The 27,302-nt window shown below is 39.1% G+C and overlaps 1 protein-coding gene across 1 annotated transcript in view; it reads right to left on the bottom strand.

Moving 5' to 3' along the window:
* The window catches only part of gabbr1a (gamma-aminobutyric acid type B receptor subunit 1a), a 65,687-nt gene extending 43,568 nt beyond the window's left edge, over positions 1 to 22,119 (bottom strand). Inside the window, exons 1-7 of the mRNA XM_039669352.2 lie at positions 21,844 to 22,119; positions 17,607 to 17,693; positions 15,137 to 15,201; positions 14,873 to 15,011; positions 13,814 to 13,999; positions 13,674 to 13,691; positions 4,178 to 4,338 (exon numbers count right to left, since the gene is read on the bottom strand). Coding sequence (XP_039525286.1) covers positions 4,178 to 4,338; positions 13,674 to 13,691; positions 13,814 to 13,999; positions 14,873 to 15,011; positions 15,137 to 15,201; positions 17,607 to 17,685 — 648 coding nt within the window. The 5' untranslated portion in view covers positions 17,686 to 17,693; positions 21,844 to 22,119. The remainder of the gene's footprint in view (positions 1 to 4,177; positions 4,339 to 13,673; positions 13,692 to 13,813; positions 14,000 to 14,872; positions 15,012 to 15,136; positions 15,202 to 17,606; positions 17,694 to 21,843) is intronic.
* Between the last annotated feature and the right edge of the window lie 5,183 nt (positions 22,120 to 27,302).

Genomic DNA, 27,302 nt, shown 5'->3' with positions numbered 1-27,302 from the left:
TTCCTTTCTTCAAATCTCCATCTTGCTCACTCTCTCTCCTCCCCCATCATGAATGGACACGTCCCCTCACTGGTGATTGGCTCACTCTTTAACCTACCCCATCATGAGTGGACATGCCCCCTACTGGTGATTGGCTCACTCTTTCTCCTCCCCCATCATGAATGGACACGCCCCCTTACTGGTGATTGGCTCACTCTTTCTACTACCCCATCATGAGTGGACATGCCCCCTACTGGTGATTGGCTCACTCTTTCTCCTCCCCCATCATGAATGGTCACGCCCCCTTACTGGTGATTGGCTCACTCTTTCTCCTCCCCCATCATGAATGGTCACGCCCCCTTACTGGTGATTGGCTCACTCTTTCTCCTACCCCATCATGAGTGGACACGTCCCCTCACTGGTGATTGGCTCACTCTCTCTCCTACCCATCATGAGTGGACATGCCCCCTACTGGTGATTGGCTCACTCTCTCTCCAACCCCAACATGAGTGGACACGCCCCCTCATTGGTGATTGGCTCACTCTTTCTCCTACCCCAACATGAGTGGACACACCTCCTCACTGGTGATTGGCTCACTCCTACTCATCTTGAGTGGACACGTCTCCTACTGGTGATTGGCTCACTCTCTCTCCTCACCAACATAAGTGGACACGCCCCCCTTCTGCTGATTGGCTCACTCTCTCTCCTACCCATCATGAGTGGATAAGCCCTCTACTGGTGATTGGCTCACTCTCCTCACCATCATGAGTGGACACGCCCCCTACTAGTGATTGGCTCACTCTCTCTCCTACCCCAACATGAGTGGACATGCCCGCTACTGGTGATTGGCTTACAACTCTCTCCTACCCATTTTGAGTGGACACGTCCCCTACTGCTGATTGGCTTACAACTCTCTCTCTTACCCCATCATGAGTGGACACGCCCCCTACTGGTGATTGGCTCACTCTCTCTCCTACCCCAACATGAGTGGACATGCCCGCTACTGGTGATTGGCTTACAACTTTCTCATACCCATTTTGAGTGGACACGTCCCCTACTGCTGATTGGCTTACAACTCTCTCTCTTACCCCATCATGACTGAACACATCCCCTACTGCTGATTGGCTCACTCTCTCTCCTACCCCATCATGAGTGGACATGCCCCCTACTGCTGATTGGCTAAGCGTGTTGAGCTGATCGGTCCGATCCACTTTCTCAGAAGCATTTCTCAAAAATCACATAGGCCGTGTGCCCACCAAAGCGTTTTTAGTCAGCTGAAAAAGCTAGGCTCTCAGCTGAAAACGCCTAGCTGTGGGCGCTTGATAGCATTTTGGCAGCGCAGCGTTTTTTTCAGTTGAGACGCTTTGCTTGCTATGATATGGAATTTCCACAGAACTGTTAATAGTATCTCATTTCACAGATAGTATGTTTCTGTGTTGTTTCTATATAAAAATTCCAATACAATGTAACGTATTTGCTCTGGCTCTTGTTTAAAATTATTTTGTTCCGTCATCATGCTTCTAGTTATCATCTGTTGACGTTGAACAAGCAAAATGTGACAGTTGTCACATCATGTCAGATGACAGATGTCCCACCCCTCCTCTACTGTGATTGGACAGCTGGGTAAAAAGTGACAGTGTTGAGTGCTGCGTTTTACCCAAAGTTGAACATTCTTCAACTCTCGGAGACCGGTAAAAAATGCCGAAGCGCAAGCTCAGCACCTCGTTATGCTCCTGTAGTTTTAAAAACGTGGCGTTCCCAATATAAACAACTGGAAATATAGTAATACACCAGCCGCATTAAAAAAAATGCTTTGGTGGACACAGGGCCTCACTGCACCTTAAAGTGTACGTTTACACAACAATATGTTCAAAAAAATGGAAATTGTTTTCCTTTTTCGCGTAGAGACAACAACATTATCAAAACGATCCCCATTTAAATGGATCTTCGAATAAAACACTGTAGCTATTGTTCATGCCAGGCCACTAAGTTGGCGATGCCACTTTGTAAAGAAACACTACATGCCTGTAAACTGAACACATAATACGCGCGACGTCACATTTCAAAATTTAGCACTTTAGAACATTTTCAGACCTCCAAAACAGCGGTTGTTGTTTTTTAGTTAAAAAAGTTAAAAAATTTTGTAAATGGCCCTTAAAATGCAATTATCTCTTATCCCACACAAAATGTGTAACTCAATGAATATACTTTTTATCATACATTTTAAATTCAGAAAAAAAGTTCTTTACACCCATTGTATCCCAATCGTTAATTCCTAAAAAGACTTTTTAATACTTTTCAATGTGGGTCAAATTCGACTCAAGAATCACGGTGAATGAGGATTCTTGGAGGTTTAGTGAACTAACTGGGAAGGCGATGACTATCTTGAAACCTTTCAGAATGTTGTGATTCATCTGTAAGAACCTCTCATTTGTGAACGGTCAGACAGGTACTGCAGATACACAAGAGTGTGTAGAAGAACCTCCTTATCCTTACGAGATCTACAGGGATGCAAGTTTGTTTGAACTGTGGTTTCACTGGTGGCTGTTGCCATGCCAACACTCATCTCCCTGATTCTTCCTCTATATTGAGTGCGATTGCAATGCAGAGTGTGGTTCACCAATCACAACCATGATACACAACACATCTCCGTCCAGTTAGAGCACACTCTTTAACCGTTTCCTCGCCTATGGGGTGTTCAGAACCGCCACACCACTCTGAGAAAACTAAACTGGCCCGCTTTGAACTTCTGAAAGTTCAACGTATTTATTGGCAGTGATAAAGGATACATCACAATTGCACACTCTTGCACATACTGTACTTACTAACAGACATTTTAGCTATCAGACCAGCACTGATTACATATTTAAATGCACTTTCAGATGCTGACAGAACTGAAATCAACTATTGACAAAAGTCAGAATTTAATTTGGATGCATATTGCACACAAAATATCCTATTTAAAAATAAATAGACCAAATGCACTACGGAATACAATTTTGTCTGTTCTTTCAAAAACTCTGCAATGCTAAAGGCATACATAAGCATTCTTGGTGCATGAATTTGGGAATATTTTTAGGAAGCCAAATGACTTTATGCAGCTGAAGCCTTAGAGGCTGTTGATAACAGCCAAGTGCAGCGAGTTGTGAAATATTAATGTACCAACAACTGCAATGTCAATTCGATACCAACTCCTGAATCTCAAGATACAATCAGTGCCACGATATTAATGAAGCAGCACCTGCTAAACACTGATAATTTCATGCCATCTAAAATTAACATCTGGTACTTATCTATGTTTTAGTCCTTGAACATGAAATATTTGAATACATTAAAACACTCCGGGCAATGATGTTTCTAGTTCCTAAAAGTACTCAGCAAAACCCCTTGAAAAAATATTTATTCATTGTACATGGTTGAAAAACACCTTTTCTGATCAAATGCAATTAAACTAGCTAAAATGACACTGGGAAATTAGGTTTATCTAATTCTGACATGAAATGTATTAGAATATTGACATTAAATATATTAGAATATTTCTGAGAGTATTCAGTAACTTGTACAGTATGCTATTGTATAGTATGTTCGCAAGTGTATGGTGATAAAGCCAATTTCATTGTCATGCAAAACCAAAAACATTTCCAATATACATATGCTGGGACAGTTAAATTGAAATGAATTATATCTAAAAGCAAAACCAAAAATAAAATATATATATATATATATATTTTTTATTTTATTTTATATATATATATTTTTATTATATATTTATTATATATTAATTATATATTATTAATTATATATTAGCGATATATTAATTACATTATATATATATATATATATATATATATATATATATATATATATATATATATATATGTGTGTAATATTTTTTACAGTGTATATATATATATATATATATATATATATATATATATATATATATACATATGTGTGTGTGTGTGTGTGTGTGTGTGTGTGTGCTGATTATTTCAAACTATGAGAAACTCCATCACTGATGCAGATGATGAATTATCATGTCATAACTGCAATCTTGAATGCAATTATTTGATTAAATGTTGACCAAAACTATGGAACAACCTATAAGCTATTTTATGGGCTATTTAAATATATTTAAATATCAGGAAAACATATATGTTACATGGACATTGTAAATAAAGTTTTGACCAGTACTTACCATGCTGTCGTAATAAATGAGCTCCAGCTCATAGTCCGGCAGAATGTCGCTCCGGTTGTTCACAAGGTCTAAAGCCATCTGCGCTGCGGGGAGACACGCTTGACCACCGGGCCATCCTCCACTCATGGGAAACAGAGCTCCGATGTACAGTTTCTTCTTGCCTGCAACCGCACACGGCCAGGGGAGAAAGATTAGCAGTGCGTAAAGGAGAGCCAAGCTTCTCCAAACTCCCCCCAAGGTCTTGATCCCCTCCGTGGATGCCATTAATATCCAATTCGATATTTATACGTTTAGAACTTTAAATTGTGCCTTCTGAGCCAAAGCTGAAAGTGTCACCACGTGCGATGTATCCAGTTTAAAGTAACAGATCCGTGTGTGGAAAGCGCAAAAACAGCAGCACTGAACACTTTAAGCGCAAAGTAATATTTAGACGCGCTGTGTTAATCCTTGTCAAAATATGAAATTGCTGTAGTTGGGGTTGATATGTTCACATTAGTAATATATTTTCATCGTTGCTGTCAGTCATTTATTGAATGCGTTATTGGAGTTTAAAATCTTCAAAAACTTCGAATAGTCTACATTAGAGTATATTTGGAATCTTTTAGTTTTTAATCTTTAAGAATCTTCTCCGTAGTTTAGACTCCGACACCAAATCAGTGATGTCCTGTCACAGAATAGCGCTCCAACATAAAGTTACTCTCCAAACATGTAAACGCACAAACTACAGAAATCCCGCTTTCATTGTTGGGCACAAACAAATGCGCCATCGGGCAGTTACTGTCTCTTTCCCTTTCACAGTCACAGACGGTGTGTTTGTAGTACAGCAATGCTCATGGTTCACGAAAGGAGAGAAAAACAAGTGGTGTTGAGCGACGTTACGCGCTCCGCAAATCCTCGAGCGTTGCTTTATTTATGCTCACGAAACGTGATTAAGTTTTAAGCTGTCGAGCATATTATCCCGGCATCTGATCAGAATATAGGGAAAAAAAGAACAATTGTGCTGCGGCATAATCCTTTAATCCGCCGGCAGGAGAGGGGGAAAGATTGACCACCAAACGCACAGAGATCCGCACTGAGAGCAGACAGCAGAGAACTGTTACTGAACCACTGACAGACACACTGTAGTGGTGTATAGCAGAGGGGGCGGGGTTAAAGTAAACGCTCTCTTCTCAATCAGAATCAAAAGTCAGACAGTCTATCTATCTATCTATCTATCTATCTATCTATCTATCTATCTATCTATCTATCTATCTATCTATCTATCTATCTATCTATCTATCTATCTATCTACCTACCTACCTACCTACCTACCTACCTACCTACCTACCTACCTACCTACCTACCTACCTACCTATCTATCTATCCCAATATTACAACACCAATGATCAAACCGATCACTCTTTCTAAACTTTTTTTTTTCTTGCAAGTTTTTGCATGCATATTTTTAAGTAAATATCACATATGGAATTAAGTAAAATGTACTCAACTAAGTTAAGTAAAACGAACAAAGGAAATAAGTAACTTGGCCAGGTAAATTCTACTTAGTTCACTTTGCAATACGTTTCAAGTAAATTTTACTCAAACAATACAACACTGAATTAAGGCATGCTTTTAAAAGTGCAAACATCCAAGTAAACAATACACTATAGACTGATGTGTAGACATATCTACATAATAAGTAATCTGGTATCATCGAAAAACACAGAGACCTCTTAGGCCTACACAACAACGGTAACATCCATTGGATCATTTACAGAATGAATGTGTCATTTTGAGTAGAAATTGAACTCCAAATGTCACAAAACAGCAAGTTAATAAACTTAATAATAACCGTGTAAATACAGCTGGGCTGAATCCGAAATCGCCCCCTAAACTATCACTACACTACAATCACTACTCCCTACGTTAGTCTAATACAGTTCACTTGAAGAGGTGAATGAAAACAAGTGAGCGAATTCAGACAGCCGTTGAGCGTACATCAGTTGTACACTCGTTGTTGCAGTGCAATGTGGGATTGAATGAGTGCACTCAGTAACGTCCACTGTGGTTTCGGACACTATTATAAATGGCTGTCCCCTCAAATAATGCCCTATTTGACGGTATAGGGGGCGATTTCGGATTCGGCCCTGTAAAACAGTGAAAATGCAGCCTTATTAATTATTCATGCCCCCAGTGCATGATGGGAACACCAGTATCAGAAAGTTGAGTAGGTTTTACTTAATTATATAACGTTGATATGTACGCTTAAATTAGATTTAACTTCTTTTTTTAACGTAAAAATTGCATTTGTTTTTTTTCTGTAGTAGTTAATTCCCCACAAAATAATTGTATTCAATGAATCAATGTGTTATGTCTTAAAGTGACAGCAGCCTAAAATCCCTGCTGTGTTTTTAATGATTTTCAAACAATAAAAATCAAGGAAATCACTCACTGCTCTTGACTTAATAGTTTTTTTTTACTTTTTGTAATCAATCTATCTATCTATCTATCTATCTATCTATCTATCTATCTATCTATCTATCTATCTATCTATCTATCTATCTATCTATCTATCTATCTATCTATCTATCTATCTATCTATCTATCTATCCATCCGTCCATCATCCATCTGATCTTATCTGTAGTGCATTTGCATACTTGCCCATAATGACACCGTATACACCTTATATGTCACTTTTGTTGCCCCCACATCCCTCTATTCACTTTAAATACTTTAAAACAACAGAGTAGAGCTGAAATTGATGACATGAACCACCATGAACTTCAGGACCTGAGAAATCCGGTGACATTTGGAGCTCCCTTTGAATCTGCTCTCTCCATATGTCAGTCATTAATTATTCATCCCTGATCTTTAGTTGTTATTTAATAAAAGAAAGGCCGGAGGAGCCACCTGTTGTAACGGTTACCAGCTGGAGTGCCCTATTTATCCACCAGAGGGCACTCCAGATAAGACTAGGTTTCACACGAACTCCATTTCCCATAATGCCCCGTACCTAGGTCTAATCACCAACACAGGTGTTCCTCATTTACCCCTCCATATAAGCTGCTCTCTGACTCTCAATCAGGGCGAAGTCTTGTTTTGCCCCGGCGACATTTCTGAGCGTTTTCCCTGTGTTTATCTGGATTCTCTGTTTATCGACCCTCGACTGTTCCTGGACTTTATTCTCTGTTTGCTGCCTGCCCTGACCCTTGCCTGTCTCTTCTGGATTACGATTGTTGCCGCCTGTCCTGACCTCTGCCTGGTATTGTTTATGCTCTGGATTGCCTGCTCTATATTGAATGCTGATCGTTGACTTCTGCCTGTCTGACTATTCTTAATAAATATATACTGCACATGGATCTGCACGCTTCTGACTCTCCATGACAGAAGACTTCGCCGACACAAGATCCAGCAGCCATCATCGTCATGAATCCAGCAGTCAAGCTTATGCGTCTCCGTCAAGGAGATCATTCCATTGAGAATTATGTTGCTGACTTTTTAGAGCTGGCTCACCTGACCTGCCTAGATGAGGTATGCTTAATGATCTTTTTTCGTGGAGGACTATCTGAACCGCTCAGTTCGTTCATGCCCTTGCATGATCCTCACGGGACTTTAGAGCAATACATTGACCTGGCTCTTCTGTTGAGCGGATCATCTTTTACTGTGGGCTTTGAGGAGAAGGCCGAGGGGGCGTTCCCAGAGATCGTCCAGCCAGAGACCGTCCAGCCAGTGACCGTCCAGCCAGTGACCGTCCAGCCAGTGACCGTCCAGCCAGAGACCGTCCAGCCAGAGACCGTCCAGCCAGAGACCGTCCAGCCAGAGACCGTCCAGTCCGAGACCGTCAGCCCTGCCGAGCCTGCACTTTACTCAAGCCTCGCGAGTGATGAAGCTCCAGTTCAAGTGAGTCATCATGAGTCTTCAGTTCATGTGATTGAATCTTCAGTTCAAGTGAAACGCCGCCGCAGGAGGAGAAGGAGGGCTCGTTCAGTTCGCCAGGCTTCGGTGAGCTTACCAGGACTCCTCGCCCTGCCGGCCCCGCCTCTGCGCCTCGCCCTGCCGGCCCCGCCTCTGCGCCTCGCCCTGCCGGCCCCGCCTCTGCGCCTCGCCCTGCCGGTCCCGCCTCTGCGCCTCGCCCTGCCGGCCCCGCCTCTGCGCCTCGCCCTACCAGCCCCGCCTCTGCGCCTCGCTCTGCCTGTGCCTTTCAAGCTCTGTTCAAGCTGTGCCCTTCAATTCCCTGTGGACTTCTCCAAGTATTTTTTGGGGGGGGGCAGTAGGTACCTTGTAAGGGCCATGGAGGCGATACAGACATGGCCTTCATTTCGTCCTGCTCCGCCGTGGCCGCCCGAGGGGTCTTCACCGCCGTGGTCACCTGAGGGGTCTTCACCGCCGTGGCCGCCTGAGTGGTTCTCACCGCCGTGGGCAGCCGAGGGGTCTTCACCGCCGTGGTCGCCTGAGGGGTCTTCACCGCCGTGGCCGCCTGAGGGGTCTCCACCGCCGTGGCCGCCTGAGGGGTCTTCACCGCCGTGGCCGCCTGAGGGGTCTTCACCGCCGTGGCCGCCTGAGGGGTCTTCACCGCCGTGGCCGCCTGAGTGGTCTTCACCGCCGTGGCCGCCTGAGGGGTCTTCACCGCCGTGGGCGCCTGAGGGAGCTTCACCGCCGTGGACGCCCGAGGGTCCCACAACTCCGCCCTGGTCACGTCCACAGCCTGCTCTGCCCTGGCCATGCCCACATTTTGCTTCGCCTTGGAAGCCCGAGGGTCCGACAGCGCCGCTCTGGTCTTCGACTGCTCCGACCTGGTCGCCTCCACAGCCAGCTCCGCCACAGTCTCCAGGTCCTCTTCCGCTCCAGGGGCCTGGTCCTCCACATTTCTCCTGGACATTGTAAGGAGCGTCTGGAATCCGCTCCTTAAAGGGGGGGCTATGTAACGGTTACCAGCTGGAGTGCCCTATTTATCCACCAGAGGGCACTCCAGATAAGACTAGGTTTCACACGAACTCCATTTCCCATAATGCCCCGTACCTAGGTCTAATCACCAACACAGGTGTTCCTCATTTACCCCTCCATATAAGCTGCTCTCTGACTCTCAATCAGGGCGAAGTCTTGTTTTGCCCCGGCGACATTTCTGAGCGTTTTCCCTGTGTTTATCTGGATTCTCTGTTTATCGACCCTCGACTGTTCCTGGACTTTATTCTCTGTTTGCTGCCTGCCCTGACCCTTGCCTGTCTCTTCTGGATTACGATTGTTGCCGCCTGTCCTGACCTCTGCCTGGTATTGTTTATGCTCTGGATTGCCTGCTCTATATTGAATGCTGATCGTTGACTTCTGCCTGTCTGACTATTCTTAATAAATATATACTGCACATGGATCTGCACGCTTCTGACTCTCCATGACACCTGTGAGGATATATAATTAGTCTTTAGTTTATCTGATAACTAAATATGTTTACAAAACAGAATGATAGTTTATGTTCTTGTTCATAAAGTTACTGCTTCCTATAGAGGGAGTTGTATAGGGCTGGCAAACAAAAGGTCAACCTTATGCTTAATTATCCTTCAACAAGCACAGTAGAGCAATGTAATCACCGCCCCATATACATGCAGGCTTGGATTTATGCACACACACTTTGCTGAGATACACACCTAACCTCATATACATTCATAGACACCGGGCAGAAATACACACTTATCTACACACTGACCAAGTGTTAATCTCCAGCCTGCTGAGAGTGCACTAAGTAGGCGGTGATCTCTCGCTGTGAGTTAGAGAGAGAGAGAGAGAGAGAGAGAGAAAGCGCATTTGCATGGCTTGATAGTCTAACTCAGCAGAGCTGAAAGAAACGAGGGGAAATGAAAGAATGGACAGAGGGATTGAGAGGAGTGGAAGGCAATTAAAGGGAGGGATGGATGAATGAGAGGGTGCTAGTCTTGCTTGCAGGAGCGCTTGTATTAATGCTGAGAGATTCTGGCAGCCTGAGGAATTATCATGAGATTCAATAGTCTACTAGTTGACGAAGTCCTACTAATACATTCTATATGCATCTAAAACTATTTTAAACTGCATTTTGCTGATTCTTGCATGAAACTTACTGTATATGACCTCATATAGATAGAATGTTTGTCATATATACATGGAATATTTGTCTTTTTCAAGACCCTGTTGTCAAAATGAATTTGTATCTTCCCAGATAGCACAAGTCTATTTGATGTGATGTTCACATCTGGAAGACGTATTTTTTAGAGTGTTTGCTCATCTGCAATACGTCTATAGGACGTGTCCTGTCAGATGTCAAATAGACATTTAGAAGATGTCAGTTTAACATGCATTCTAAATCAATACATCTTAAAGACATCTTCTAAACGTCTATTTGACATCTGACAGGAAACGTCCGACGTATTGCAGATGAGCAAACACTCTAAAAAATACGTCTTCCAGATGTAAACACACACATCAAATAGACTTGTGCTATGTGTTATCTTTAAAGTCAACCACTGTATATGTTAGTGTACTAAACAAAGTTTAGATATATCATGCTACATTTAAAATGTACAATTTTCTCTCCAGGAAAAAGAGAAAAAAATATTAATGACATCCTGGACTACACAGATTTGTGACCAATCAAATGCCCTGTTTACACTTTACGATATTAAGAAGGCCTTTGGTCAATCGAATCACAGGTAGATGTGGAAGAAACATTCCTGTTTACACCAGGTGTTTTAATCTCTTTTGTCCACTTTCAACCATTTCTGTCCTAATTTCGTTGATGTACTGTAAATGTATGGGTCTTTCAGGTCAAATGGACGAAGTAACAATTTACCACACAAACACGACCGGAGAAAACAGAAAAACATACGGAGAGCGTCGGCTTTTGCTTGTGCTCTGATAGCCGCGAGACCACACTAAACGCTGTGCATGAGTGTTAGAAATCAGGAATGGTGAGACCAATGAGGCTATGATTAAAAAAAAAAAAAGGTAACACTTTAGGATCTAATGCTTACGATTTACCAGTTTCATTACCATGCAAAGGCAGGGTTTTATAATCACTGTTGTCCCGAATATGAGGTTAGTTAGGGGTTTCCCAGAGAAAATTTTGATTTCTCGCATATGTGCATTTCAGGATGTTTTGAAGGCCAAAAAAATGGATAACAGCTGTAAAACCATGTCAGCGCAGCTGATTATTTTTCTCTCCTCATCAGCATCACCCTCTTTTCCTCTTTGTTTTTATCTTGCCCTGTCTCTTCCCCTCCTAAAGCTTTGACTGATATAGGCTTTTCATTTTTGTCTGTCAGTGAAGAAAGTAATCATAGGGTCAACTTATTTTGCCTATGAATAATTTTTCTCAGATATATTTATTTACTGAAAGCTACTAAAGCGATAATTAAGTTTATTAAATGCATTCACAATATGTATAGGCAACACATTCATTATTGATCGTATGCCTAATACAGGGCTGTAGACAGGGCTTTATAATCAAAGAGGGCCTAAATTTGAGGTTGGTAGGGGATTCAATTTTTCTGGTAAGTGCATTTCAAGACAATTGAAGACCAAAAAAGGGATAAGAAATAGCTTTAAAACCATGTCAGTGGGCAGTAGATTATTTGTCAATACCTGCTCTCTCCTCATCTCCATCACTCTTTCTTTTTTTCTCAGTCTCTTCATCCCTTTCTCTTCCCCTCCGAAGGCTGCCTTGATAGCACACGTACATCACAGAGACGTCTATTGGATGTGTGCGTTTACATCTGGAAGACGTATTTTTAAGTATAGGACATTTCCTGTCAGATGTCAAATAGACGTTTAGAAGATGTCTTTAAGATGTAATGATTTAGAATGTATGTGAAACTGACATCTTAAAGATGTCTATCAGATGTTAGTAAACAGCAGATGCTTTCCAGATGAAGGGATCTTTAACAGACATCTTGCAGATGTACGTGTGCTATCTGGGTGAGCTTTTTTAATGTACTAAAGGCTACAATTTGTATTATGTTCTCAATATCATTATTACTCTTGTGCCTAAAATGATGAAAACGGCTTAGTTAATGTTTCTTGTCCCCTCACAATGACAGCAAACTATTACATTACATGAGTCACGTTACATGGGCCTATTTTCAGTTCAAAATGGCGAAATTAGACAAAACTATATTAGTTTGCCGTACGCGGTGAGTCGCACTGTTAGAATTTGCGCGTCTGTGAACATAAAGCCCGCCTACTTTGATTTGATTTGTCATCTCAAATATTCTGACACTGACGAGCAGTGACAGACCAATGAGGCTCAGATGAACACACACACACACACACACACACACAAACACTGTCCTCTGTTTCTGACGTGCTCTCTGCTCGGCACCGCTGCGGATTGAAGATGAAGAACGTGCTGAATCTGATTATAACAAGACTGAAGCGAACACAAATTTGTGTAATCACACATTTTTAGTGGGGCTAGGCAGAAGTTTAGGGGTGAAGCCCCCCTAAAAAGGGCCTAGGGACACCCCTGGGTGAGAGAACATTGTGCTTGGTATGTTTTTCATTTAGTGGTTGTTCGAACGCAGTCAACCACATTAATGGTCGAATGTTGAAGTATAATAAATTAATAGTTGGAGAGCCTTTGCCCTACGTGCAGATCCCTTTTCTACTTTTTGACCAATTTTACAACACACTATAATTAATTAATTAATCCATGTAATTTGATTGTTTAACCCCTTCATTGCTGTGTTTTTTTTCTTGCGTCATTGCTGATTGGTAGATTGTACCCCAAAAAAGCCCTCGCCGCCCCTCATTCTTTTCTAAGGCGGTAATTTTTGAGTTTGACTCTGTGTGTGACTACTTTTTAGGACCATTTTACCTCTTCGAATCAAGTCCACAAGTGTAAGTGTGTTCACATATCAAGTGCCACAAAAAGCACCAAAAAAACAAACGTGACCAAAGAGCACCAGAGGGTTAAAACTATCTTTGTTACGTATACTGTATAACCAGTTGAAAAGAACTAGTGAAGATAGAGAGGCATTTAAAAATGGTATAAAAAAAGAAAAAAGAAAGAAATAGTGATCAATTTCACATATTCATATGATTTTTATCTGAAAATCTTGTTTTATCAAATTATAAATAAAAAAAGGACAGTACATCCACATACAACAACAGTTCTCACATAAAATATGTAATGTAGCCATAATCATAGAAACAAAGCATGCTTTTACACATATACACATATAGCACTATAATAATGGAGATTATTTTGATGCATTATGGATTTCACACAACTGATGGTAAAATACAGCCCCCTTGTGGGTGAATAAAGCATTACAATTTAGATTTTCACTCCATGGGAATTGAGGTCTGATATTTGTTTTTTGTTTTTTTATTAATATAGCCTATTAACATTAACATTCCCATTTTATTTTAAGCAAACTAAAATGAACTATCAAGTGATAAATAGATTAACATGGCCTGTGAAATATTATTTTTGAGTCTTTGGAAAAGTGACCTCTCATATGAGAAATGAAATAATATAATCTTGTGTCTTACCTGTATAGTTACTGTCATCTGATGATGCACAAATATAAGGGGGAAAACAAGAGCAGCATTGTGTTAAACAGATCATTCATATTAATAATAAACATATATGTGAGTTTAATTGAAAGTTAACTCAAATCATATACACTCACAGACACAGAGTGGTTTAGGTGAGTCCCATTTGCCCAGTTTGGTACAGTGCGAGATATTGAAACCGTCCAATAGGAAGCCAGCATGACAGCTGTAATGCAGAACTGTGCCCTCTACTGGTTGTCCAGGGGGCTGCAGCGTCGCCCTCCCGTTCTCCAGAGACATCCAGGAACGCGAGCAAACCATTACTGAGAATTTCAGCAACACTTTTAGCACATGCTGACAAGACATCCTTTCAGCACATTTGCATTACCTTGAAATTACACAGCTTTAGTGTTAGACTTATAACACAATGATAATTACCGGTACATTTAAATCAAATTTATTTTATAGTATAGTTGTTTTAAGAAATTATTCCAATATACTGATTTGCTGCTCAATTGATATGGGTTCTATATTTTAAAAATGGTACTTATCATAAATGTTGAAAACAGCTTTGACTGCTTAATATTTTTGTGGAAATCATACTTTTTTCAGGATTCTTGGTGTGAATATAGAATAAAATTAAAACGCCATTTATTTGAAATAGAAATCTTTTGTAACATTCTAAATGTCCCATTTAATGTGAATAAAAGTGTTTCTTTTTTTTTTACTTACCTCAAACTTTTGAATGGCAGTGTGTCATGGTTTCCACAAAAATACCAAGCAGTAAAATCTATTTCGACATTGAACGAGGAAGACATTTTGAAATCTTTAGCATCAAATCAGCAAATTAGAATGATTTTTGAAGGATCATCATAGCTGGTGAAAATTCTTTTTTTTTTTTCAAAGTATTAAATTAAATTTTAAACATATTAAAATAGAAAACCATTAGTATCCTACATGTATACTTACTAAATAAATTAACAAATGGACATACTGATTTCCAGTGATTTTTATTATGCGACAAGAAAGCGACTGTGGGGCACTACGAGAAATTGTTCAATTAGAGAGTTCACTTCATTAAACAAAAGCTCTTGATCTCAGAATGCTATTATTGACCAATCATAATCCAGTATTTCAGAGAGCTGTGTGATAAATATAGATATTAATCAATAGAATTGAAAAGCAAGGGTACTTACAGCATCTGCTGAGATGGTTCATGTCAGTCCAGGTGCCATCTGGGAGGCACTTTCGGACCTTGGGCCCCACAATAATTCTGCTTCCTCTGCAGATATATTCAATCTCATAGTCTACTGGCAAGATCTGCACACTGCGGATCTACAGAGAGAAAGAAAGAGAGACGTTTTGTAGATTGAATTAGAAGTTGCTAATGTTCAAAGTCCCATCAGAACTAACATTGATGTTCATGGCTGCCAGTTTAATGTGCTGCCAGAGACTTTTACCTGTTCCTGAGTCAGTCCTCTGTAGCGTATCCCTCCATCTCTGGGGGGACGAATGATTTCACATCCTGAAAGAGAGTAATAGAGATGGGGGAGGATGAAACGAATAGAGAGAATGACATGTTCAACTGATATATTATATTTGTGTCCCCTTACAGGACTGCAATGCACTGTTGGCTTATAAGGATTTTACTGGTACTGTGTCTATCAAAATAGAGTACTCATACCCTTTGGGTAATATTTAAAGGGATAGTTCACTTTAAAATTAATTTTTGTTATGTTTTAGCTTTCCTGAAGGGCATCCAAGATGTTGGTGTCTTTGTTTTCGCAGTATTTTCAATTTTGACTTTTTTCGGTCAGACCGTTCTTGTCTGTCAGTCATATAATGGAGGTCTATGGGGTCCACCTCAAAGAGCATGCACAGAGAAGTCAAAATTTATAGATTTAGATCTAGTGACTCGTAAATGTAAGTACACATTGATGGCCTAAGACACGAAACGAGCGGTTTGTGTGAGAAAACAAACAGTATTTATATCGTTTTTACCTCTTGTTAACAGCCACGTCCAGCTGATCTGAATCAGATGTCCAACTGAACCGAACTGAACCATATGACCATATCCAATGTTCCGCCGGAAGTGATCTCGTGCGCGTCTCAAAATTGTACCTAAGTAATGTACTCAAGTAAATGTACTCCGTTACTGTCCGGCTCTGACAATGTCACTTCTCTGTCTTTTACGGCCCTGACGAGAACGTCGCTCCTGGCAAATCCGCCGTTATAATAGCAATCCGCCATGGAACAAGCGCGCCTGCTTTTAAAGGGAATGTGAGAAGACCCTCTGATTGGTTTATTGCACGTTATGTCCAAACCACAATTATGAGTAATGTAGCTACTTCAGACCAACCCATTTTAGATTTGCCGAGATCTGCCCACAAACTTACTTGCGTTTCGCATTTGATACTTGCGTTTCAGATCGTTAAAATCAGGCCCTATGGGTGTAACCCCGGCATCCTGACCAAATTTGCCCAGTGTCCTCTGTCCATCATCATGGTCTCCTAAACATCCCCATCTAAGCGTCGCAGATCCATTCCGAAAGTCCAAATAAATTAACATTGCCATTTCCATTATCATTACCATGGCAATCTCTCTGAGAGTTGTCATGACAGAACTGAATGAATTGGTGTGGAACAAAAACTAATTGAATGAATGATTCAATGACTTGCTTTCAATCGCTTGATTTATTCCTGAATGAATCAGTATTGTTAAACAAATAGTTTTTAATCAATGATTAACACCGTAGCAACCGCCTAGCAACACCATAGCAACCACCAAGAGAACCCTAGCAACCACCCAGAACACCCTAGGAACCATCTAGCAACACTATAGCAACCACCTAGAATACCCTAGCAACCAACTAGCAACCACCCAGAATACCCTAGAAACTGTATAGCAACACCCTAGCAACCACCTAGCAACACCATATCAACCACCCAGAATACCCTAGCAACTTCATAGCAACGCCATAGCAACCCCCCAGAACACCCTAGCAACCACCTAGCAACAGCATATCAACCACCCAGAACACCCAATCAATACCCTAGCAATAACCTAGCAACCACCCAGAACACCCTAGCAACTGCCTAGCAACACCATAACAACCACCCAGAACACCCTTGCAACTGCTTAGCCTCACCATAGCGACAACCAGAATACCCTAGCAACCACTTAGCAACACCATAGCAACAACCCAGAATACCCTAGCAACCACCTAGCAACACCACAGCAACAACCCAGAACACCCTAGCAAACGCCTAGCAAACACCCTAGCAACCACCCAGAATACTATAGCAACAGCCTAGGAACCACAATAGCAACCACCCAGAACACCCTAGCAACTGGGTGGTGAGTTTTGCCACTGCAAGCACCACTTCACATTTTCTTCTGGATTTAGTTTTTATCTGTGATGTAATAAAAAATAACGTGATCAGATCACATTTGATGAATGTTTTTTTTTTTTTCGATTTAGTTTAGCGATGTGGGGATGACACAATCTAAAACACATGGCAAAAAAGCATAGACCAGACTCGAACCGGAAGTTGACAACCGACGTCGTCGTCATGGCAGCGCGCATTGTTTAGAGCAGAAAAAGGTGGATAGGCCTTGCAAGGGGTATGATGTAAACCTATGAGATGAACTCTACATGACATGAACTGAACTGTATGACACTTTGATTTACCAAGATTGTGTAGGCTACATATTGCTTTCGCAATGAAAAGGAGATCTGACACTGCAATCCATTTTTTTTTTTCATCTATAGCTCCGACATGACATGATCCCACGAGGACTGAGGGCAGATTGCTCTAAATCTAAACAGAACGCCCTCTTATCTCACAAAGCAACAGAGGTGGGTCACTTTAGACATTCTGTGATGTTAAATTCAACCAGACATTGTCCACACACACACACACACATTACCTCCAGTCGTTGAATTATGTATGGACGAGATGAGAGTAGGAAGCAAGTAGAAAATTACAAGAAATAATAGCTGCTCCATTACTGCATCTGAACAAAAATGAGAGAGAGAGAAAAAGAGAGATGACTAATAATATGCTTGATTTCAGCAGGTCATAATTCACACACATTTCAACCCAATTAAAACTGCTCGTGGCTTGACAAGATCTTGTTGGCATTAAGATGTGTTAAACATAATAATAACCTGCTGTCTCGTTTAATTACACCATGCACGGTCATGGAGGAGGAGGAGGGGGAGGAGGAGGAGGAGGGGGACTCGTGGAACATGGAGGCAGTTTGCCGTCCCTACTCTGTAAAGATTTTATGAGCTTTCCCTCAACCACTCTTAGAGAGGAAAAGCACATCCAGGGTGGGTCAAACGACAGCATGCAACACACAAACATAAGCAGACGGGTCTAACAAAGACACACACACACACAAACACACAGCTTCTTATAAAGACATTTCAAGAGGACAAAGCATCGAACAGAGAGTGCTTTCATCAATATTGACTTCTGTATTGAATACACTTCAACCCAGAGGTCAATGTGGATGGATAGATGGATAAATGGATAGATGGATAGATGGATAGATGGATAGAAGACAGATGGATGATAGATGGATGTATAGATGATAGATGGATAGATGATAGATAGATGGATAGATGATAGATGGATAGATAGATGATAGATAGATAGATAGATGGATGGATAGATGATAGATGATAGATAGATAGATAGATAGATAGATAGATAGATGGATGGATAGATGATAGATGATAGATAGATAGATAGATGATAGATAGATGGATGGATAGATGATAGATGGATAGATAGATGATAGATAGATGGATAGATGATAGATGGATAGATAGATAGATAGATAGATAGATAGATAGATGGATGGATAGATGATAGATGATAGATAGATAGATAGATGATAGATAGATGGATGGATAGATGATAGATGGATAGATAGATGATAGATAGATGGATAGATGATAGATGATAGATGAATAGATGGATAGATGGATAGAAGATAGATGGATAGATGATTGATGAATAAATGGATAGATAGATAGATAGATAGATAGATAGATAGATAGATAGATAGATAGATAGATAGATAGATAGATAGATAGATAGATAGATAGATAGATAGATAGATAGATAGATGGATAGATGGATGGATAGATCATAGATGGATGGTTGATAGAGGGATAGATGGATATATGATAGATGGATAAATGATAGATAAATACAAACCGAATTCCATAAAAGTTGGGACACTGTACAAATTGTGAATAAAAACAGAATGCAATGATGTGGAAGTTTCAAATTTCAATATTATATTTAGAATACAACATAGATGACATATCAAATGTTTAAACTGAGAAAATGCATAATTTTACGGGAAACATAAGTTGATTTTAAATTTCATGGCATCAACACATCTCAAAAAAGTTGGGACAAGGCCATTTTTACCACTGTGTGGCATCCCCTCTTCTTTTAATAACAGTCTGCAAACGTCTGGGGACTGAGGAGACAAGTTGCTCAAGTTTAGGAATAGGAATGTTGTCCCATTCTTGTCTAATAAAGGCTTCTAGCTGCTCAACTGTCTTAGGTCTTCTTTGTTGCATCTTCCTCTTTATGATGCGCCAAATGTTTTCTATGGGTGAAAGATCTGGACTGCAGGCTGGCCATTTCAGTACCCGGATCCTTCTTCTATGCAGCCATGATGTTGTAATTGATGCAGTATGTGGTTTGGCATTGTCTTGTTGGAAAATACAAGGTCTTCCCTGAAAGAGACGATGTCTGGATGGGAACATATGTTGTTCTAGAACTTGGATATACCTTTCAGCATTGATGGTGCCTTTCCAGATGTGTAAGCTGCCCATGCCACACGCACTCATGCAACCCCATACCATCAGAGATGCAGGCTTCTGAACTGAGCGCTGATAACAACTTGGGTTGTCCTTGTCCTCTTTAGTCCGGATGACATGGCGTCCCAGTTTTCCAAAAAGAACTTCAAATTTTGATTCGTCTGACCACAGAACAGTTTTCCACTTTGCTAGAGTCCACTTTAAATGAGCCTTGGCCCAGAGAAAACGCCTGCGCTTCTGGTTCCCGTTTAGATATGGCTTCTTTTTTGACCTATAGAGTTTTAGCCGGCAACGGTGAATGGCACGGTGGATTGTGTTCACTGACAATGTTTTCTGGAAGTATTCTTGAGCCCATATTGCGATTTCCATTACAGTAGCATTCCTGTGTGTGATGCAGTGCCGTCTAAGGGCCCGAAGATCACGGGCATTCAGTAGGGTTTTCCGGCCTTGACCCTTACGCACAGAGATTGTCCCAGATTCTCTGAATCTTTGGATGATATTATGCACTGTAGATGATGATAACTTCAAACTCTTTGCAATTTTTCTCTGAGAAACTCCTTTCTGATATTGCTCCACTATTTTTTGCCTCAGCATTGGGGGAATTGGTGATCCTCTGCCCATCTTGACTTCTGAGAGACACTGCCACTCTGAGAGGCTCTTTTTATACCCAATCATGTTGCCAATTGACCTAATAAGTTGCAAATTGGTCCTCCAACTGTTCCTTATATGTACATTTAACTTTTCTGGCCTCTTATTGCTACCTGTCCCAACTTTTTTGGAATTTGTAGCTCTCATGAAATCCAAAAGGAGCCAATATTTGGCATGGCAATTCAAAATGTCTCACTTTCAACATTTGATATGTCATTTATATTCTATTGTGAATAAAATAGAAGTTTATGAGATTTCTAAATTATTCCATTCTTTTTTTACTCACAATTTGTACAGTGTCCCAACTTTTTTGGAATCGGGTTTGTAGACAGATATACAGACACAGAAAGATAAAGATGAAGGGAGAGCTTTGGGGACTCCATGGGAAAGAGACAGGAGATGATTCGGGAGGTGAGGATCGGAGGGATCAGTTAAACTTTAAACATGTCTCTACAGCACTCCACCTCATTAATTCAGTACGGCACAGCAGCGGAGCATGACACTTCGGAGATTATAGTAATCCAAACACGCACATGACGAATAGGAAGCACTAACAACGATTGGTTTGCATTGCATTGTTGAACAAATACGTTTTTGGCTTTTTTGATTATCCTATTGTTCCTTCATATACTGTTAAACAGCTAAAATTGAATTAAGACTTTATAAAACTGTGGCAGCTGCATGAATGTGATGTTTTCTAGGGAGTGGATTTGGTTTTTTATGTTAAAACAGTTGTTTGGATTTATATTAAGAATATTCTTTATTTTTTCCTTTGACAAAAACTTTCAAAATATCTCAAATGTTGGTATGCTCAGAAGTCATTAGTCTTCTTCATTGGTTCATAAATGCATTATTTTTTTAATTATTATTATTATGAGTTATTATTTTTGTCTTGTTAAATGTCCGAGCGGTGAATTTATATTTGATAAATGAAGAATTTCCCTCTTATTTTCCTTTTTAAAGATTATAAACAAATCAAACAAATGTTTTTTATATGATAGCTCTCACATGCTCAAGTCATTTACTCTTCTTCCATTTAGGCTACTTACATTTATCAGATATGAATCATCTTTCTGCTATATATTCTTTTGACATTAAATCACCCTTTTTATACTTCCTTCTGACTTTTAGTCAACAATGAATAATAATTTGCACCATTGCACTAATATCTTATATTTCAGATGTCAAACAGTAAAAATGCATCTCCACAAGACTGATATAGTGTCATGAATGTGATATTGGCTCGGTTAAGGCTTTGGAGAAATATTTTCAGCACCAAGGACAACTCCTTTCAGCTGGTCCCCGTAATGATTCACCACTACTGCTTTATTATTCTACTGTTGTGTTGTATAATATGACATGAAATATGACGCTTTCTGGTCTAAAAATATATGTTGTCGTGGGGGATGATGTTTCCCTGAAGTTTAAATATGTACATGGCTGCGAATGTCGTCCGCGTCTGTAGTCTACTACACCTTTAAGCGCACCGTTTGTGAAGTTTTGTGTCCCGTGCAAAGCATACTTCGAGTTCGGTTCGTTAAACAAAACATATCTGTCAGACGTGCACGAGAAAACAGCCTTGACCGTGAGCCACTTCTTCAAATAAAACACATGCGAAACACAAACGAAACTCAAACAAGCGCAGACATCGTGTTAAAGTGTTTTACTCACAGTAAAGGCCCGGTGCAGCTTCAGCAGGACCGACCCGAAGAAAAGAAACACAATTTCCGTTCAGTGAGAGTTTAAATGGAATACCCACACATAAGCCCGATGCCGCTTTGATCTCGCGAATCTGTGCATCACATTTGCGGATTGCTTTATGGCTTTTAGAGAGGGGCTTGTATTGCTTTGCGTTAGATCATCGCAGATATAAATCACAGGCTACATAGAGTAACATTATCTTCATAGCGCTCATCCTTCCTCCTTCCTTCCTTCCTTCTTTTTTCCACTCCCTCCTCAATCTCACTTACTTGTGACGTAACGGGGGAACGCAGCGTACGTCATTTCATCCTTGAATCACGAGGCATCTTCTGTACTCACTCAGTGTATAGGCTATAATTGTCAACTACTTTTATACTTGTATTATTTTTTTCTCTCTCGATGACGGTCTCTCTAGTCTTTTTATTCTTTATTTTATGTATTTTTTTCTCTTTCTTATTTTATTTGTGTTTTATAATGTTGTTATGTGGATAATTAAAATACATTTAAATGAATTATTTACCCTGTTTTGTATTTTTTCGGTCTCTTTCATATTGCTTTAATTAGTATGTGTCAATTAATTAATAATTAATTACAATAGTTTCACCAATTATTGAAATTACAAACATTTACATAATAAAGAAAAACAGTTCTTAAAGGGACAGTTCACCCAAAAATTCTGTCAACATTTACTCACCCGCATGTTGTTGCAAAGTTGTTCTGCTGAACGACAAAAGATCATCTTTTGAAGAATATGGGTTACCAAACAGTTGATCCCACCGACTTAGCATAAGAAAAAAAAAGGTGAGTAAATGAAGACAGAATTTCCATTTTTGGGTGAACTATCCCTTTAAGACCAAGTTCAAAAAACCCTTTAAATCATTAATTATTTTGTCCTGTAGAGCACCCAATTGGCCTTATGCACAGCTGCACTACTTCCTGAACTTTAGCCAGCTCCTTGTTTCCTGTCTGCCATTATTGGACAAATTGATTAATTCAGGTGTGCCTGACCTCAGTAATCATGGCAACAATAATCAGACACACCTGAATTAATCAAGTTTGTCCAATAATGGCAGACAGGGAAACAAGGAGCTGGCTGAAGTTCAGGAAGTAGTGCAGCTAAGCCAATTTTATTCTCAACAGTCACATTTGCCCTCTATTTCAATAAATATTTATAATATTTATTTTAAACCCTTTGTTTACCAAGCTTTGCAGATGAATATGCACAAACAGTTAGATATAAATTTTATATTAGTTTTCCCTTTCTACAGGATTGTCTTCTGTTCCTCTAAGCTATTCATTATGGGCACAGTCATCTATTTATACTTTGCTCTTTAATAATTGAGAAGAAATGAATCTTTCCAAAGAGTCTATTTTCAAGACGATCTTCACTGTAAAAAATGAGGTGTTAGCAGAATGAAGTTAAATGAATGAATGAACTAAAAATGTAAATTCTGCCTTCATTGACATATTTGGATGACCAAGTAACTAAAATAGAATGTTTAACTTTAGTTCTATGCAAATTGCTCTTAAGTTTTAAAAAGTTTAATATAATCATGTGTTCTATGATAAATACCCTGGAACAAAATGCATAATTAAACAACACATCATAAAACACCACCTCACACACAGACCTTAAAACACTCTTAAAAATAAACGTTCCAAGACAGATTTTGTCTATGAACCAAAACAGTTTGGTTTTGGTTTCCTTAGTGAAGAACCTTTTTCCACTGGAAAGGTTCGGTGGATGTTAAAGGTTCTTCATGGAACTGTGTGTCAATAAATAACCTTCTCACTGCAGATATGATACACTTTTTTTTAATGAACCAACAAGCAACTGTTTGCCATTTTGACGAGCTTGAGCTTGATCCTCATATTAAAATAACCAGTAAGTTGTTACACTGTAAAAAATATATACGTTTCAGCTTAAAAAGTAGGTATCCGTGTGGTCTTAAAGGAATAGTTCACTTTTAAAAAAAACTTTTGCAGATAATTTACTCACCCCATGTCATCCAAGATGTCCATGTCTTTCTTTCTTCAGTCGAAAAGAAATTAATGAAAACATTATTTTTCATTAATTAAGGTTTTTGATGAAAACATTCCAGGATTTTTCTCCATATAATGGACTTTACTGGTAACCAAACAGTTCAAGGTCCAAAAAACAGTTTCAGTGCAAACTGCAAACTGTTCAAAGGGCTTTAAACGATTCCAGACGATGAATAAGGGTCTTATCAAGCGAAACGATCGGCCATTTAAAAAAAAAAATAACAAAGTTTAAGTTTTATAAGCTCAAATGATCGCCTTGCTCTGTTCTGTGATGCACATTCTGTAAAGCCCTTTGAACAGTTTGCAGTTTTGGACCTTGAACTGTTTGGTTCCCATTGAAGTCCATTATATGGAGAAAAATCCTGGAATGTTTTCATCAAAACACTTAATTTCTTTTCGACTGAAGAAAGAAAGACGTGGACATCTTGGATGACATGGGGGTGAGTAAATTATCAGCAAAATTTTTTTTAAAAGTGAAATACTACTTTAATTTTAAATTTAGTCAACTTGAAATGTGTAATTTGAAACGTGTTTTTTGAACGAATGTGCTAAGTATTTTATGTAAGCTCAAATTAATTGCCCCACCGGGATTAATAAAGTTCTAAACTAAAAAAAGAAGTAATTGTACGAAGTGACAACTATTTGAGTTGAGTAAACTTAAAAATTAAACTTAAAACTTTTGTTACACGTCAAACGCATCACACACATGGCCAGCGTCGGCCAATAGTGAGCCTACGTGTGGCGTGAAATACAGAAGCGTTGCGCTGCTACACTACATGAACCATCTCGAGGCCCACAGAGAAGGAAAAGAATAGTTGAAAAAAGTTGTTATTTTTGTTTTATTGCGCACAAAAAGTATCGTCGCCTGATAAATTTAAGATCGAGCCACTTTAGTCACTCAGACTATTTTAACGATGTCTTTAACTTTTCTGGGCCGGCAAGATTCAATCCCTTAAGAAGCCTTGAACTAGTAAAAATATCTTAATTTGTGTTTATCTGAAGATGAACGAAAGTCTTACGGGGTTGACAAGATGAGGGCGAGTAACTGACAGAATTTTCATTTTGGGGTGAACTATCCATTAGTAGATTAGCCAATAAACAAAACATATATTATGAAAATATATCAAATGTTATAAGGCAGGAAAAGGTAAAAAGGGAATAGTCATAATCAGATTGCACACAGACCAGGGCAAGGAAAAATATTTTCGTCTTTCTTTTTCAGCATCTAAACAGCTCAGGTATACGCAGATGCTGTGTAAAAACTGACAGGATGGTACAAGTTGCCAGAGAAAGAGCAAAAGGATGACTTCAGAGAGAATAAATTACAGTCAAAGTCTTACTTCAGTCATCTGCTGGAGCTTCACTTTCATATCAGAGAGACCGTGCACCTTCTCTGCCCTTGATGGTGGCAGTTTATTCAAATCAGGATTTTAATCATAAACCTGAATTGTGATGAGTCCTGCAGGTCCACCAGAGAATCTTAACATTGGGAAAAACTTTTGGAGGATTGTAGAGAAGTTAATCATGACACATGCACAAAGTTTAGGGAGTCAATGACTGCTGTAATAACTGATTACACTGTAGTCAATGTACGCTTTATTTCCTGTGAGCTTTGTGTTTTTCTATGCATTTTTTGCGTTTTCATTATGCATTTTGCATAATACAATAAAACCCATATTTAATTATATGCTGGAGTTTGCCTTTCTTGCCAAATAATTTTGTAATTTTAATATCTTAACCAAGTTTAGTGTATTCTTCATTCCAATATAAAGTACTGCTCATATATTGTTTAATTGAACCTAAACCCTCCAGACTGTACAGTATATGTCAAAAGTTTGAAAACAATAAAAAAGTTTCATGTTTTTGAAAGACCAAGGCTGCATTTATGTAATCAAAATTAAAACTTTTAATTTGTAATATTTTGCAATACTACAGTTTTTACAGGATCTTTTGATTAAATAAATGCAGCCGTAGTGAACGTAGTGAATTTTTTTTTATTGATTCTCTTATTTTTTTAAATGTTTCCGGACTTTTAACCGGAACTCTATGCATATACAAACCCTATCATACTAAATGCGTCTCTATAACACGCAGTGTGTTTATCGTGCAATTTATACGCGAAAATGAGTTTTTAAGTGCATAGGAGACGAGTTGGTTGGTTAGGGTAGGTTTAGTAGTGGTGTGGGGTGCGTGTGTATTATAAGTTTGTATTAGTGGTGTGGGATGCGTGCGTATCAAATGCACCCAAAAAACTGCGTATCATATGCATGTAAAAACTTTGCGTACAAATTTTAAAATTTAAATTTTCGCGTATAAATTGCATGATAATACGCATTTACGTGAGAATGCCCACATGATCTTAATATCACAATTTCTTACTTGAGTTTTAAAAAGTAGATACTAAAATAGAACTAAAATAGAACAAAAAATAAATAAATCTCCAAAATAATATAAATTCATACATATACATTTATTGTTCCATCAGACATCACCAATGTGCACATCTTCACACAGAACATGTTAAACACAACAATATAAATATAATAATATCAAAATAGCCAAGATGTATAAAGCACACTGAATGAACAAAGACTCTCGGATAATCAGCATTTAAAGACACTTGAAATTCATTAAATGGAAAATAAATTCTGAAATATAGAAAAGTGATTGTCTTAAACATCAAAATGATCAGCAGCCGGTGTTTTACGAACCCTGCACTGAGAATAAAAATCACTTCATTTCTCCAACTTCATAAACTCTGTACTTCTGTCATAATCAATGTTTCTTCTGATAAAAAGGCCGGAGCGCACTAACACAAATGAGACGGACATAAACCAAACCTCATGCGTGCATTAAGAACTATAGGATTTGATTGGAAAATATATCGCAGTATGTCAGTACAGTATGTCACTAGGGCACAAAGCACTTTTTGTAAACCACTATTTCTAAGTCAGCATGGGACTAATATATTCAAATAAAAAGGGCTTTGACATAACTTAAGAAAAAAATGTCAGTGACATTTTAGAGCCTAGCATTAGCTAATGATTAATGGCATTTTACATTTAAAGAGTGATTATGTCAGTAAGAACTAAAGTTCATCAGCGGTCAGTAAAATCCGATAAGACTAAAATAATTTTATCTTGTCAGCTATAGAGACTATAATAAGAAGAATGAGTGTATAAGACACAGTTTTATACATTTGCATAGAAAAATATTAGGTGCTTAATAGGATGAAAAAATATATTTGTTGTATTTTATAATTAAGTGGAATAGCAGGGTTACTAGCCTTGCAAATATCGTCAGTCTTTTACCACTTTATTTGAGATACTCAAACAGGACAAACTTCTCATGTGATGGTTGGGTAAAAAAAAATAATTTAAAATAAT

Source organism: Pimephales promelas, chromosome 16 (genome assembly GCF_988280905.1).
Source record: "Pimephales promelas chromosome 16, fPimPro1.hap1.1, whole genome shotgun sequence".
Lineage (NCBI taxonomy): Eukaryota > Metazoa > Chordata > Actinopteri > Cypriniformes > Leuciscidae > Pimephales > Pimephales promelas.
Note: the sequence above shows the minus strand (reverse complement) of the source record. Positions and strands in the feature narration are given on the sequence as shown.